General features: G+C 40.7%; 2 protein-coding genes across 2 annotated transcripts; one reads left to right on the top strand and one right to left on the bottom strand.

Annotated features, from left to right (window-relative positions):
• The first annotated feature begins 1,908 nt into the window (after positions 1 to 1,908).
• Positions 1,909 to 4,448, top strand: tmem125b (transmembrane protein 125b). Its single transcript, XM_079651792.1, has one exon. The coding sequence runs from the start codon at positions 2,420 to 2,422 to the stop codon at positions 3,113 to 3,115; it is 696 nt and encodes a 231-aa protein (XP_079507918.1). The 5' UTR covers positions 1,909 to 2,419; the 3' UTR covers positions 3,116 to 4,448.
• A 151-nt stretch (positions 4,449 to 4,599) lies between these two features.
• Positions 4,600 to 8,439, bottom strand: LOC307019903 (uncharacterized protein; the record flags this gene model as incomplete). Its single annotated transcript, XM_079651003.1, has 4 exons — positions 4,600 to 6,084; positions 6,232 to 6,406; positions 7,834 to 7,989; positions 8,419 to 8,439. 4 exons carry the CDS (start codon positions 8,437 to 8,439, stop codon positions 5,690 to 5,692), a joined length of 747 nt encoding a protein of 248 aa, XP_079507129.1. The 3' UTR covers positions 4,600 to 5,689.
• Between the last annotated feature and the right edge of the window lie 7,461 nt (positions 8,440 to 15,900).

Here is a 15,900-nt window from a genome sequence, read left to right as displayed (position 1 = left end):
GTAAATCCATCACAGCACGATGGATTTTTTAGGGTTCCTAAAGCAGAATTTTGAAAAGAGGGCTTATTTTGTCAAAAGCACAATTCACACAGCCAAACACAGGAATTATACAAAGATTTACTTAAAAAAAAAAAAAAGGTTTTGTCACCGTAATTTGGCCCTCAATTGATTCACACCATCCTTTTCTTTGCATTTCATTTCATTAAGCTGATGCTTTCATCCAGAGAGACTTACATTTAGCACAATCAAATAATAATGAGGATACAAATTCAGATCAGCACAAATCCTGCAAGTACATTAGCTTCAAATCTTTTAAAGTTTTACAAGAAATGTCAACTCTTGGAGCAGTTACAGACTTCTAAGTGTAATCTTAAACATACCTTCCTTTTATAAATTCTTTTTTTTTATTGTAAGTACAAATATATATTATACAAACACAAAACCAGTAACTGCAAGCTGCTGGAAATGTTTTCTCTCTCTCCACACAGTTTCCACTGCAATCATAACAGAATGTGATATAAATAGATTTAAGTGCATAAAAGCAGCAAAACCGTGAGTGTCCCAAAAAAAACTGGCACACTCACCTTTCGCTTTTTAAAGTGTTTACGCCTGTGGTGAGTGAACAATTAATGTAAGCACCTGAGAGTCTTTGCAGCTCGCTTCATCAACTGGTTTGTATTGGAGTATTTTGAAAGTCAATTCATTTTTGTTTAAGTTATCAGTTATCATCTCATTTTAGTCATAAAGAGCACATGTAGACCAAACTCTTCAAGAAAAAGAGGTGAAAGAAGTACTCGGATGAAAGTAAAAGTGGTAACACTACAGTGTAGAAATACTTTTACAGTACTTAACTAAAATGACAAAGGTAATAGCATCAAAATATACTTAAAGTACCAAAACTAGAAGTACCCATGTGCAAAATAGCCCTTTTTGTAGAAATATGTATCACTGGATTATAATAATCGATCCATTAATGTGTACATCTTTTTTAAATGTACATCTGGTAAAGTGAGAGCTAACTTCAATTACCTTTTAAAATGCCAGGTATTAATTTATTTTTTGCATCAATTATATGAACCTGCAAAGTAACTACTGATCAATCTTGTTTAATAAATGTATAGTAGTAAAACATTTATGGCCTCCAAATTTTAGTGGCATAGAAGTATGGAGTAGCCTAAAATGGAAGTACTCAAGCAGGGTTAGGGTTAGGGTTAATAACATGTGAGGCTGATCATGTGCTTCTGGTTGCAGATCTAGGGCACAGCTTTGCTCCTTTAGTGTTAGTTCTCAATATTTCTTCTTTAAGAGTCGTCTTAATGTGTTAGCTATTGAAAAAAAACTGAAGCGGCTACAGTCCTAGTAGTCGTATCAACCCTCTTGTCTAACTCCAGAAGCCAAAACAGAAAGGAAAGCAAATAAAGTGTATTTCCCAAAATGTCAATCTAGTCCTTTCAATTCAAGCAACGTGTTTTAGCGGAACATTTTCAAGTGTATTACTGAAAATCAAAGATCAGCAGGATAGTGTCAGTGAACGTCTCATTGAGAAGAGGCAGCGTTCGTTGTGGCCTATCTAAGAGGCTCAGCGTAGTGTGTGGATGACGCTATCCTTACAATCACAGAAACCCCATTATCACTACACACTGACATCACTCAGCCTTCCACAGCAGCAACGCAACACCCATCCACGGCTCACCCCCCCCCCCCCCACCCCACCCCCCCGCCTAAAGCAGCACAGTCATTGTGTTCTCCGGTCAGCCCATTGTCTGTGTGGGGGAACGCGGGACAATGTCGCCAATCTCTGTCCAAACCATGATCCAACACTGCTATTGTGACCCGTCTTTTCCCCCAGTTAACCAGTCAAGATGGTGTCCCCGTCTGATGAGAGTAGAAGGGGGAGGGGTCCTCTGTCCTGCCTGGTACTGGGGAAAAGAGGGCAAAGATTATAAATCTGTGACGCTAGTACAGTGACTGTTGATCGTAAGAAGACATGTGTCCACACTGCACCAAGCCTGAGTGTCAACACCATCATTACCTCTCTTCACAGAGTGAGTATTACACAGTGGAGGTCAAGGCTGGGGGTCCTTATCGTCAGGATCATTCTCCCATCTACTCTGAGAAGAAGGCCATCCCTGAGAGGAGCTTGATCAAATGAGATTCACCCCCTCACCATTGGAGCTGGATTATTTCTTCATGAAAATCATATTCTTCACAGAATGAAGCAAGAAGGACAAACTACTTGAGCATTTTCTGAAGGCACTATTGTAATGCTTTAACAAAGGTTGCATGATGGGGGGCAGATGGAAGAAAGCGGGAGATGTCACTCATCTAACACCAAGTGGGTCTCCACAGAAGCCAGAGAACAGTTATATAAGACAAGGTGTCATGTTCTTCTTACAGCTTGAAATCATCCATACCTAGCATGCAGACCTTCTACCAGACCCGCCACATCATCCGTCACCCCCCAGCTCTCTACCTCGACCCCACACTGATGCAGCGGCGTGGCCTGGAAGATCAAGTGGAGCTGTGGTGGTTCAGAGAGCCCCGTCGATCCTTACTGTGCTACCTTGCCTCTGTGGCCCTTATAATGGGGCTGGGGCTGGGTGGCGTTGGCCTCCTCTCCACCACCACCAGCCTGTCCGGGGAATGGCGCCTCTGGGTGGGCACTACCCTCTGCCTCCTGGCTCTGGCTGTTCTTCTCAAGCTACTTCTCAGTTCAGCCATCCAGGACATGAACTGTGTGCACAGCTGGCGTCGGATCGACCAGCTGAAGAGCGGGGGGAGGGCCGACCCCGCGCTGATGTTGGCCGTGGGGCTGGCAGTGATGATTTGTGGGACGGTGCTTCTCTGCATGGCAACAATTGGCAGCCAAAGTCACGACAGCAAGGAGATGTTTGTGTCCAGTCTGGTGTTGATGGCTGCCGGGGCGGGCATGGTTCTAGCTGTGGTCGCCTACAATGTGGTGTTATACGTTGAAAGAAGAAGGGAGCAGAGGAGGAGGATGATGATGAGGCTGAACAGAGCGAGGGCGCTGGGGAGTCGGACTGTCAGGGTGTTCAGCATCTCAGGAGGCCCGGCCAGGAGAGAGACTTCCTCCAGCAGGACCAGCCTTATCTGAAGGACTAATGGGCAAAAAAAACTTATTTAGTTCCTTTGAAAGGCGTGATCAGAATACATTTGTCCAGCGGACTTTCAAACAACTAAATAAAGAAATACATTAAGGATGCTTTGGTTCTATAGCTCTAGATCAATTCTGTCCTTTTCCATTGGCATACTGTACAATATTGTAATTTTGATCATTAAAAGTATACCTCAAAATAAGCTGCAGCACTGCATGCTTTAAAGAATGGCTACATTTTGAGGAAAACGTTTGAAACATGATTACATGAGTACATGAAAATAAAGAGTCAGTAAGGTGTTCGAATCAAATAAACAACTATTTCTATGTTGGATTCTCTGTATGTTTTTCTACAATTGACTCAAAGAACAGTTTTGTTATTTTGTATTCTCACAACTGTTGAGATGACTGCTGTGAAAAAGATTTCTGGCTTTGTGTTAATTTTTCAGGAGTATACCGACCAACTGGAAAAGCACAGGTGTGTTTCTCTTGCTGGTACTGCATGTTCCACTATCCGCTATTCTATGTTTTATAAATGAAAAACCACAAAGGATCCTAAAATTCCTCATATTAAAAAGAGTCATAATTCACCACTATTATATAATGTTGGTCTGATGGGAAATATTTTTTAGGTTGTTGGGGGTATCTTTTTCAATCTAGAAATGAAAGACTGTCTATGATTTGAAAGCATTTTGTTTTTCAGGTTTTACAACAGAGATTCAAAACTTTTATTTTCTAGTTGTGGCAAGTGTGACTTTTTGTGCACTCCTCAGTTGTAGCTCTCAGTGGGGAATGAGAGCACACTTTCAGAAGTCTGTTCTGTCCTGACTGTCGGCTGACCCGGCACCTATGTCAATATTAACATCTGGTGAGCGGTACATCTTGATGTTTTGATGCAAACCATTGGATTAACCTATTGTTAGCGTTTATCTAGAAGAGCTGCCCGAGACTTTGATGTTCTGTATCATTTCCAATAAATAAACCACGTCTAACATTCCCTTCTAACCAAGCTAGTTAATTTAAGCGTAGCATAGCTGCTATTCTGGATGTTTGCATCAATGTCAGCAGGTAGTCTTTTTGATTTAATAACTCGTTTTTCTGCTCTCTTTCGTCCTCTGCGCCAAAATCATCTTTAAGACCCAAACCGGTGGAACCAAATGTCCATCTAATGCTAACTATTGTACCATGGCTCATTATTGATTAATGGCCCACTGAAATAACACGCTTTCAATTTGTTATTGTTATTTTATTGTTTTAAACTCATTTTGATTGTATTGTTCAAAATTGCACATGTTCTTTTTGTGCAGTAATGATTGATTCTACAATGGGACAATATTGTGTTTCATATGGCACAAACTAAACTGAAAACTGATGTTCTTAGTTTGAAATACAGTAACTGGATAAACCATTTAGTGAATAGCCTACTTAATTTGACAACAGACATATTACAATTCACGGTTCACGAGTCAATGAATGAATACGCATTGGAATTGTAAAGAATATATTCATACAGTAAATGATTTGTAATCATTGATGAACACTGTACATAGAAATGCATTGAAATATTTGTTGCCATTTTACATGAATGCAGGTTCCTGCCTACCACACAGATTGGATACTAATTAGATTAAATCTGTAACTTTCTGCACATACAACTAATGAAAAAGTGTCAAGTTGTTTTACCTCTTTTTTGTTAATTCATTGCCAACATAATTATAAACAACCACCCACCTACTTTCAATATGAATAAAAGATGACTAAATTACTAACAACACTACAAGTGATTCGCAGGTGGTATTACAATTACTAATAAGCAGAGTACAAACAGCAGCTTCCAACTGTTTGGAAAAGGATATACAAACAATACATTCATTTTCAAAGAATTACAATGTTCAGCTTTAATTGGGACTTCATCTCTGCATACAAGGACAATAAATGGAGATTAATGTAAAGGTAACATTTTGATTGACCAGATCGATTTAGGAATAGCTTGCACAACAAAGGGCAACGTATAGTATATGAAAAGATGAACAAAGATGACGTCCAACGTAGACCCAGTGTAGTCAAAACAAGGCCTGTCCCAGTACAATAAAGGTTTATGTTATATATTACACTGTGCGTATCATCTCTTCTTTTTTTGCTTCACTGAATTGGCAATCCTGCACCCAGCCTTTGGATACAACTACTCAAATTAACTCAAAGAAAGGCAGTAACATCCTTCAAAAACTTCAATTTAGTTCAGTCTTTTTATAACTATCATCATATCATACTATTAAAATGTGCTGATTTTGTACACAAGTCCAATTGTTATTGCAGCTTTGGAAGTTTTGAGGCAACTGGGGCTCATTCAGTTTTGACATTTATTAGTTTTCGGCTCAGTACTCCTCGAAGGTCAGAAGATAATATGAGGGCCCAAAATGACTTTCCTTGTGCCATAGTGCTTCCCTAGATTAATTTGAAAGGTCAAGAGCTAGGAAGTTTCTGAATCAGAGCTATTCTTCTGACTTTCAATCAAAATCTTCTCTATAGTCCTTTATCTGAGTGGTAAAGCCGCTTTTGTCTCCCTCTATCCAATCATGCTATAGTGAACTGAAGATCATCGTCGCTGTCTTCTATCCCTTCCTCCTCCTCCTCTCTCTCCCTCTCTGCCCTGTGTTTTTCACTGGCCTGGATATAGTTATCCTCGATGAAGCCATCATCATCGTCATCCAAACCCCTTGGATCCCCCCCAGACCCCTCTCTTATTCTACCCATCACACTGTGAGGGTAGGGCAGCTCGTCCTGACCGTACTGGCTAACCCCGTCGGCTTCTTGGAGCAGAGAGTGTCTGTAGCTGGCCAAGAAGCGATGGAAGAGACGAAACTTGACGGTCATCACGATGAGGAGCGAGATAGTGAGGGCTGTGCCGAGGCCCGCGGCCATATAGGACCAATTCAACGACTTTGTGCCCTCGTCTGGATCAGCCGTCCCTGGGAACACAGCAGGAAACAAATTTTATTGTATCCACTTTAACACTTCAAATTGTTTCCTGTACCTTGAATGTTATAGAGTTCAAAGTTCTTGAACACACCTGGTTGTAAATAGTTACATGATGGTAACGTTTTTGAAATACTTACTTAGTATTTTAGTACCGTTACTTAAAGGGTAATCTTCTTCCATCAGAAGATGTCTCTGACTGCCTTTGTGTCCCCCGACATCAAATATAGTAGCCAGATGTACCTCTCTGATGAAAGCTCCACTAACACAGGACAGCACAAAGAGGCTGCAGCTCCACAAGCCCATCTCTGCTTTCTGATGGAAAACGTGAAGAAATAACATGTTACTGAAGATCATGAGAGGGTTTTGGGAGAGGCTTAAACTAATTCAGTTAATTTGGAGGTACAGAATTCCCTTTTGTGTAACCCTGTAAAAATCACGTCCATTCAGCAAAACGTCATTCTCAATTACAATCCTCCCAGATTACAGTCGCCGTTAGTAAGCTTAGTTAGAAACATTTAAATAAAAACAGGTTGATAGGTTCAGTAAAAGATCATGGTTTAGGTTAAATAAGTATGTTTGTACTTCACTAAAGTCACATGTGTAAGTGTACTGTAGACGAATGTTATGAACGTTACAAACTCCTCCCTATGTGGACTTTGTTTAGAAACAAATTTATGATTAATTTAGCTTCCCTCGAAAACATAATGAGAATGCATTTCTGTTCCATGGAAACATTTTATGAGACCAGCCCATTTCGTGTTACTACCCTTCAGATCAACAAGGAAAAACATAGCTGGAAATCTGCCAAAATAGGACTTGATTCTCAATTAGTGAGAATGCATTTCAAGTCCAAAGGTAATATCATCCCCTATCACGTATATTGCATTAAGTATGGAAGGAAGTAGCAATAACAGCAACCAAATTACTTTTAATGTACATAAATATGAGATTGTCAGTTCATTTTTTGAAAAGGGGGAACCCATCCCTAAAGTAAAGGCTGATGGGACATCCCAACAATTGCAGTGAGAAAGACATACTTCGTTTTTCAAATGTCATGGCCAATACACTTTTTATTGTTTTGCCACTATCATAAAGCTTTCCAACAACATTGGAATGTAAGACGGTATCTGTTTCTCAATTGTTTTTGTCTTTTCATCCTATTTTGATCGAGAAGATTTGATTCAACACTACAAAATGATACCAGTGTCATAATCACCATTTAATGATGAACTAAATCACCAAAATATATGCAACCAACACTCTCCAGTGTGCTGTGATAATCATTGTTTGTGTAATATTAGCTAACAGGTGCCTTTAAACAGCCAATACTCACAGCTCTTTTGGTTCTGGGAAGGACTTTCTGACAAACAATTTCACCTGAACCAAAATCATACCTAAAATATTGACATTAAATAGTCCCTGCCTTCTCACAGAGTCACATGATGTTTGGTAGTTAATGTGCCTGGTCTAGAGCAATATTCATGATTATAGTCTTGAACTGCTTACTTATTAACTTTGAACATAGCATATGCCAGAGGAGGAAATACACTGTAAATACTGTATATTTCTGCTAAAGTTATATCATTTCGCACAAAGTAGCTGTATCTCAATTGACCACTGGTCACATAACAACAACAGACCGAAATAATGTCCAACCTTTGTCACAGAGGAACACATACAGTAGTAACCCTTAATTTTAAACAATCTACAACAACACAAACAAGTCTAAAAGGACTTACCTGTAGAAAATATGATAACCAACAGAGTAATTCTCCTAGACCTGACTTTAAACTGCTGTTTTCGTCTTCCTCTTCAGCTCCTAAAGAAAAGAATAGGAGACTTCCTGGGCAAAGGTTGCAGGACATACCATAATACCACCCTCCCTGCTCCATGCCCTTAAGACAGAGATGTTAATGAGTAACTTTATGAGGTTTGTCATCCATTTCCTTTTCACTATTGCAGTCAGTAGTGAATGTAAATGCGTTTTTATCTTCATTTAGTATCTTAATAGTGAGTGAAACCGTTTAAATGTAGTGTTTCAAAATAGAGGTCTATCATTATAAATTCAGGACAAAAAAGACCATGGCTGTATTTAAAGTAAATGGTGCATCTATACTGGAAGGCCAGACTTATTATGGAGGATCAATTCTGTCAATGGATTTTTTTTCTCATATAAAGCCTTTTTTCTTTCTTGAACCACCTCCAACTATGGACTAGGTGTGGATTAAACGTAGCTGAGACGAGGCTTTAAAAGCACATACTTTATTACAAAAGGACTTAATCTGATTTATTATTAAATCACACTCAATGCCATCTTCTCTCACCCTTTGGCAGTGGTGAACCATCAGGGCCTTCAAGGTATTCAGAGAATACCCTGAAAAACTCAGATAAAACCAACAAAAAAATCGATTTAATTATATAATTAATACATTTTATAAAATATAAATAAAATTAATAAATGAGGATCGTATCTGTGTTGTTGATCTGTAATATTACTGTGTTACGTTGATTTTGTTTATCTTTCTCGGTCCACACATTTGAGTGTGTGTCTACAGAAGGTCCAGTTGTGATAGACTCGGTTCTCCATTCCCCCTTGGAATAGGGAAAATATCTTCAGAGAGCTCTACTTTAAGCCTTAGAGTGTGAATCATGAGTCTATTGGCACCTCATTATACACCTTGCATCTCTCTTCACCAAAAATAGAGCATTGCTTGCCAAAGGCTCCCCAGGGATATCCATTGGACAGTGTAGTGGCGTGTGAGCCTTCAAAAAAACACAAGCTTTCATCCTTTCTTTATTTTTTATGCTCATACTTTTACCTTTACAATAGTTCAGTCAGACAACTCACGTGTTTCTTTAACATGTTTATTAGAAGCAGCATATAGTTGAGTTTGGCGATTAAGCTCGGGCATCATCACTCCCTAGATATACATAGCACGATGAGTGATGATCAAATAACTAACCCCCGAGCCTACAGGTGGAAGCTGGGGTGGAAGCTGGGGTGGTGGTGGGGCAGGCAAGCAGCAGCGACGTAAAGGTAGCTACGGCAATAGCAGCAGCAAGCAATGCATGGAGAGAGGACTGGCAGGTTAAATAGAGCGGCATATTAAGGAGACTCTGTTGGTTTGTTGTAGAGTGGCAAGGGGCGTTATGTATGAATGCAGCATAAGTGCTCGAGTTGACTGCCTGAACTAGCTCGCAGGCTTCGCCCCATTTTGCTTTAATATGCAGTATATTTTTTGTAATATTGTTGTGGTGTACACAGTACAGTAGATCAAAGTAAATCAACTCATACATTATCACGTATTATACAGTAATGTGTTGTATTATTAAGTAATATCATACATTAACCCCATTATAGCAGATGCCACATTGAATGGATGAACAAATGTATGCATCATTAATTACAACTGAGTATTTCTAAATATGAATTGTACAAATACTTATATGTATTTAATACTAATAACATAATGATTCATTTTACTTCCAGATGATAATACTTTTCACTTGGGCAATTGGCAATTTTGAATGCAGGACGTTTACTTCTAACACATATTTTTACCTAGGTAAATAATCCACCTCTGATTTTAACCTGTCACTGTTTTTAAAACTTTAATTAAATGTTTGATATTTCCAGAGACCCTTTCAGACCGATGATGCTGCCCTGCATGTAATTCCGATTGGCAATTATTTGAAACAAAGAGAGTTCGCAACATACTATCTCTTGTTAACAGAGGGGGGATGATAGAGCTTTGTCGATGATGGCCCACAGACCCTTTCAGGGTTAATGAATAGTGAGAGAATTCAAAAGGATTTAGGAGAAGAGACTGCACTATTGACGTATTTATGATGCGCCAGCGGACGTCATGAATGTGCGTCTGCTGCTGTGGGGAAACTACAGTTTTCTATACAGCGGACTACATTGATGTATAATAAGAACAACAACTATTGTAAACCCAGCGCCATATTCTATCTAGATACTTTGCACCGCGCTCTGGTGGTGTTGTTTTATGCTTTTTAAACGTGGACAACAGAGAAACATATTCTTCGTTACCAAGGATGGAATTTAAATAAAAAGGAAAGGGAAACTTATGCTCGTCACCCTCACCCTCCAGTCCACATTAATACAAATGATCCCAATACGTATGATTGTATGAAAAGATCCTAAAATAAATACACATGTATTTATTATAAACTTGTTAGTCCTTAACATCTATCACTGTGTATATCACCATTCAAACATCTTTTAAAAGTTTAGTAAACCCCACACAGCTCAGTGAAATGTTGACTTTATTTGATCATTTCAGTAAAAACTAACGTTCATATTTCTCTTTTTGATTATTATAGTGATGAACGTTAAAAACAAAGCACGTTGGTTGATTTTGGACCCCCTCACTTTTTAAAAAAACTTTAATTAAATGTTTGATAAGTGCATGCAGATCACAGTAGGCCTACAGTATGCTCGTTCAGTAAAACACGTAAACAGATACATTATTTTGTATTTTTATTGAAGTACTTTATCTTATTCAATTCAGAATATGATTATATCCGTGACAGTGGGAATCAAAACCGATATGCTACAGTATAGTAATACAATATAAATCCCACTTGTTGTATGGCAGAGCAAGAAACACTCCAGCATTTTATTTAAACTTGTTATTTAAAATATATCTAAAAAATATGTGTGTCCCGGGCCATAAATGCAATTATGCTGTCAGTTTCAGATAAAGCCACGGCATCAGAATTCATCTGTATTCTACAATATAGTTATTTTCACCTCCCGTATTGCTTTCAACCCACCAGCTTTTATGGAAAAAATATGTTATACAATAATTCACCAGAGGCATATTTCTCACTATTTTATGCATAGAAACAACAGGCTACTGTCTGTGTGAGGAATCAGCTGTTTATTTCATATGAGTTCCATTGTGGCAGCGTCCATCACTGTTCTCCATGGTTGCAATATTACATTACATTATAAAACGGACAAGTCAAATCAAGCAATCTGATTGGTTCTTAGCCGTGATATACTGAGCGTATACCACGGGTAGAATTGTAAGTTACTTTTCACAACAAGTCAGTATCCCTCCGCGTCTGAGAAAAACAGTATACCGTTGGGCTGAAAAGCAAATACTGCAACAAGAAAGCAGCGGAGAAGTAACGGGGCAGAAGCCCTCCTTTTTGACGCAGCGGTCCAGACATAGACATCAAACGGCAAAAGATATTCAGTGTGCAGTTCCTTTGGCATTAGGGCAGCGATATCTAGATACTTTTGAAGGTTTAACATAATGAATTGTGCTACTTTTAAAGCAAGCAACGATGTTTTCAAATCTGTAATCAAAGAGGTCCGCAAAAACGCTATCGACCAATCAGATTGCTTGATTTGACTTGTCAGTTTTATAAATATATTTAAATTTCTTCCGTTACGAAACAAACGTACAAAGCATAAAATGGAAACATTTAAGATTAACTTCGAACTCCGGGGGGGTCTTACTATGGAGGAGTGGATTGAGCAGTGCCTATCTCCAGAAAAAAAGCACCTAAACTACGACATGCAGAGCTACGTGAAGAGCAGGTAGACCAACTGGAAAAGTACCACCATTCAAAAGCTTTCTGATGCGGGTCTTGAAACAAAGCAGAGAAATTATGACCGTTAGTGGCCACAGGTGCGAAAGCTCTCTCCAGAGCTACTGGAAGCCCAATCTCGGGGACCGGAGAAAGTGGAGCAATATTCTCACCATGCCAAGCAACAGCCTCGAACAACCTCAACCTATACAAGTGACCACGTAATAATAATAATAATAATAGATTTAATTTGTTAGCGCTTTTACAGGTGCTCAAAGACGCTTTACAGATAATAGTGAAGAAAAAAAGAGAAGAGAAGAAAGGAACAACAAATAAATATATAGTTAAAGTTAAAGTCAAATAATACAAAAACAATCACACATGAAAAGCCAGATTGAAGAGGTGAGTTTTTGTGAGTTTTTTGAAGGTGGTGAGGTCGGTGCAGTCTCTGATGGGTTGTGGGAGTGAGTTCCAGAGGGAGGGGGCAGCGACGGAGAAGGCTCTGTCCCCCCAGGTCCGGTGATTGGTGCGGGTGGGGATGGATAGGAGGTTGGCTTCTGATGAGCGGAGGCAGCGGGAAGGGGTGTGGTGGTGCAGCAGGTCTGTGAGGTAGGGGGGGGGCTGGTTGTTGAGGGCTTTGTAAGTTATGAGGAGGACTTTGAAGTGGATTCTTTGACGGACGGGGAGCCAGTGGAGGTTCTGGAGGATGGGAGTGATGTGGTCTCGGGAGCGGGTGTGGGTGAGGAGGCGGGCAGCAGAGTTCTGGATATGTTGGAGTTTATTGAGGAGGTTGGATGGTATGCCATAGAGCAGGGCTATTCAACTACACATTCAGTTGGGCCAGATTTTATAACTACAAAATTCAGCTGGGCCAGACATTCAGCGGCCTTTAAAAAGCGGGTAGTGACACATTTTAAACCAACACATATTACTGCGATGAAAAACATGCAATTTTTATTCATCGTTCATCTAACAAAGGTAGGTCAAAAAGTGCATAAAAACACAACAAATTAGCATTAATTTAACAGAATCTGAAAAAAAGTGCATAGTTGTAGCATTACATTTGTTTGCTTTAGAAGTCAAATATTCAGGTTATGTTTTTTGAACCAGGCACATCAAAAAGTGCATTTACTGAATAAAATAATAGCAGTCTTAATAAATGTCCTCACATACAAAAAAAACAGCTAAAGAGCTCCAATGCAACACAAAGCAATACTATTTTTTCACTTTCAAGTAATAACAAAAAAATCATACGTTTTGGTCACATTTGACCCAGACACATTACAAAGTGCATTTAAATGAATACAGAAAGAACTGTCAAACCCTTCAGTGCACAAACCCATAACAAGGGATACGGGTAACTATAGGAATGAATACTACAGTACACGTCTACTATAGTAAACTAGGTGCTTACTATCATCTCATTTGTGATTTGTCATCGCTGACTTTCTCAATGGGAGAAGGGACATTTTTAGTTTTGAACCAGAGCAGTGATTTTTGGCTCATATGATGTCAATGCAATCCTAAGACATTGGTGAAGAGAGCTGTCAGTCAGGGAGCAGCGAGTGCTACTTTTGATTGAGTTCTTGTGTGAAAAGCTTGATCCACATGTGTATGTTGATCCAAAGATACTGAGCACACAGATCGCTACTTTCTGAACGTTAGGGAACTGCTGTTTGTTGACATCACTCCAAAGCTTCGCTGGCCCGTTAGTGAGCTGCATGTCAATAAGTTCCAGTGTATATTTCCCCTTGTCGATGCAGGGGACCACTTCCTTTGCTCTGGTTGATACGTCCCCCTCTATGGCAACAGTGAAGGGGTCTCTGGCAAAGCCCATCACCTCTGTGGGCAGAGCAAGTCCATCCAATCGATCGGCAAAGTTCTCTTTCAACCTCGCAATGAAATCTGTCATCCCATCCGTGATTTGAGCCGGAGATGTGATGTGTTTGGGGAGCGTCGGAAAATGCAGCATCCGACCCGTGCTCAAGTCGGTCGCGAAAAGGTCCAGCTTGACTTGGATCTGCTCCACAAGATAAATGACCGTTTTGTCTCTGTTTACGCTTCAGAGTTGAGAGAGACATGTTTTAGAGTTGCTATCATAGGACCACCGTTACTAGCACCACTAGATGCACTTTCAAAAAACGTGCTGCGTTGTGGTTTGGTGGTTTCTATGCAATGCGGAGTGTTGCGTTCATGGTCTGTACTAGTGTAGGAATTTGGCTACGGGAGGCTGGGCCACTCGGGAGTTGGTTCTGGGCCGCATCTGGCCCGCGGGCCGCCAGTTGAATAGGCCTGCCATAGAGGATGCTATTGCAGTAGTCGAGTCGTGAAGTGATGAATGCATGAATCAGGATTTCAGCAGCAGAGGAGGAGAGTGATGGGCGGAGACGGGCAATGTTTTTGAGGTGGAAAAAGGCGGTCCTGGTGATGTGATTTATGTGGTGGTTGAATTTGAGCTGACTGTCGAAAATGACTCCGAGGTTGCGGATGTGAGGGGGGGGAGATAGAGTGTGGCTGTCAATGGTGAAGTTGAAATTCTGGATGTCTTTGATACGGGATGGGGGGCCGATGATGATGATGTCTGATTTGGCACTGTTCAGTTGGAGATAGTTTGTTTGCATCCATGCTTTTATTTCTGAGAGACAGTTGGTGAGAGTGGAGTGTGTTGTGGGGGTGATGGTTTTTGTTGAGATATAAAGTTGGATTTCATCGGCGTAGCAGTGAAATTGAAGGTTGTGGCGACAAATTATTTTGCCAAGGGGGAGCATGTAAAGGATGAAGAGGAGGGGGCCAAGCACCGAACCCTGGGGGACGCCTTGGGACAGAGGAGCAGTGGAGGAAGCCATGCTTCGCGTCGGGCCGAACCACGCCCCTTAGCTGTGATATAATGAGCATATACCACGGCCTGTCGTGAGCTATTGCTTAATTATAAAACGGACAAGTCAAATCAAGCAATCTGATTGGTTCTTAGCCATGATATACTGAGCGTATACCACGGGTAGAATTGTAAGTTACTTTTCACAACAAGTCAGTATCCCTCCGCGTCTAAGAAAAACAGTATACCGTTGGGCTGAAAAGCAAACTGCAGGCTTCGCGTCTGGCCGAACCACGCCCCTTAGCTGTGATATAATGAGCATATACCACGGCCTGTCGTGAGCTATTGCTTAATTACATTGCATTTAGCTGAGACTTTTATCCAAAGCGACTTACAATAAGTGCGTTCGACCAAAAAAGTAGAAACTTGAAGAAAACAGAATCATATAAGTACATCAGGTTTCATAGAGCTAAAACATTTCAAGTGCTACTCAACTGGCTTTAGATAAGCAAGCCCTTTATTAGTATATAAGTGCTTTGTTAATAGTTCTATCGCTCGAAGTGGAGTCGAAAGAGATGAGTTTTCAGTCTCCCCCGGAAGATGTGTAAGCTTTCTGCTGTCCTGATGTCAATGGGGAGCTCATTCCAACATTTTGGAGCCAGGATAGCAAACCCACGTGTTTTTGCTGATGGGAACTTGGGTCCCCCTCGCAGTGCGGGTGCAGCGAGCTGTTTGGCTGATGCAGAGCGGAGTGCACGTGCTGGGGAGTATGGTTTAACCATGTTCTGGATGTAGGAAGGGCAAGATCCATTCACAGCATGGTACGCAAGTACCATTGTCTTGAAGTGGATTCTAGCAGTTACCGGAAGCCAGTGAAGGGAGCGGAGGGAGAATTTAGGAAGGTTTAAGACCAGACGAGCAGCTGCATTCTGGATGAGCTGCAGAGGTCGGATGGCACATGCAGGTAGACCAGTCAGGAGGGAGTTGCAGTAGTCTAGGCGTGAGATGACGAAAGCCTTTCTGGGTCAGCTGGGGACGTATCCTCCTGATGTTGCAAAGAGTGTATCTGCAGCAGCGGGTTGTAGCAGCTATATTTGCAGTGAAGGGCAGTTTGTTATCTAGGGTCACACCTAGATTCCTCCACCGATGAGGCAAAGGTAGAGGGGGAGAGGGAACGAAGGTTGCGGCGGACAGGTGCAGAATTAGAAGAGATTAGTTCGTTATGTTTGGAAAGAGGTAGAGAGAATGAAATGAAGAAGTGATCGGATGTGTGGAGCGGGTTTACAGAGAGGTTAGAAGTAGAGCAGTTCCTTGAGAATATGAGATCAAGGACATTGCCAGTGTTATGAGTTGGTGGGGATGGAGACAGTGAGAAAGCAAAGGCGGTTAAAAGAGATGTTAGTTCAGCTATCTTCCCTGTCTGGAG

Source organism: Notothenia rossii (assembly GCF_949606895.1).
Source record: "Notothenia rossii genome assembly, chromosome: 9".
In the NCBI taxonomy this organism is placed as follows: Eukaryota; Metazoa; Chordata; class Actinopteri; order Perciformes; family Nototheniidae; genus Notothenia; species Notothenia rossii.
This window is presented reverse-complemented; position numbering and strand designations above follow the sequence as displayed.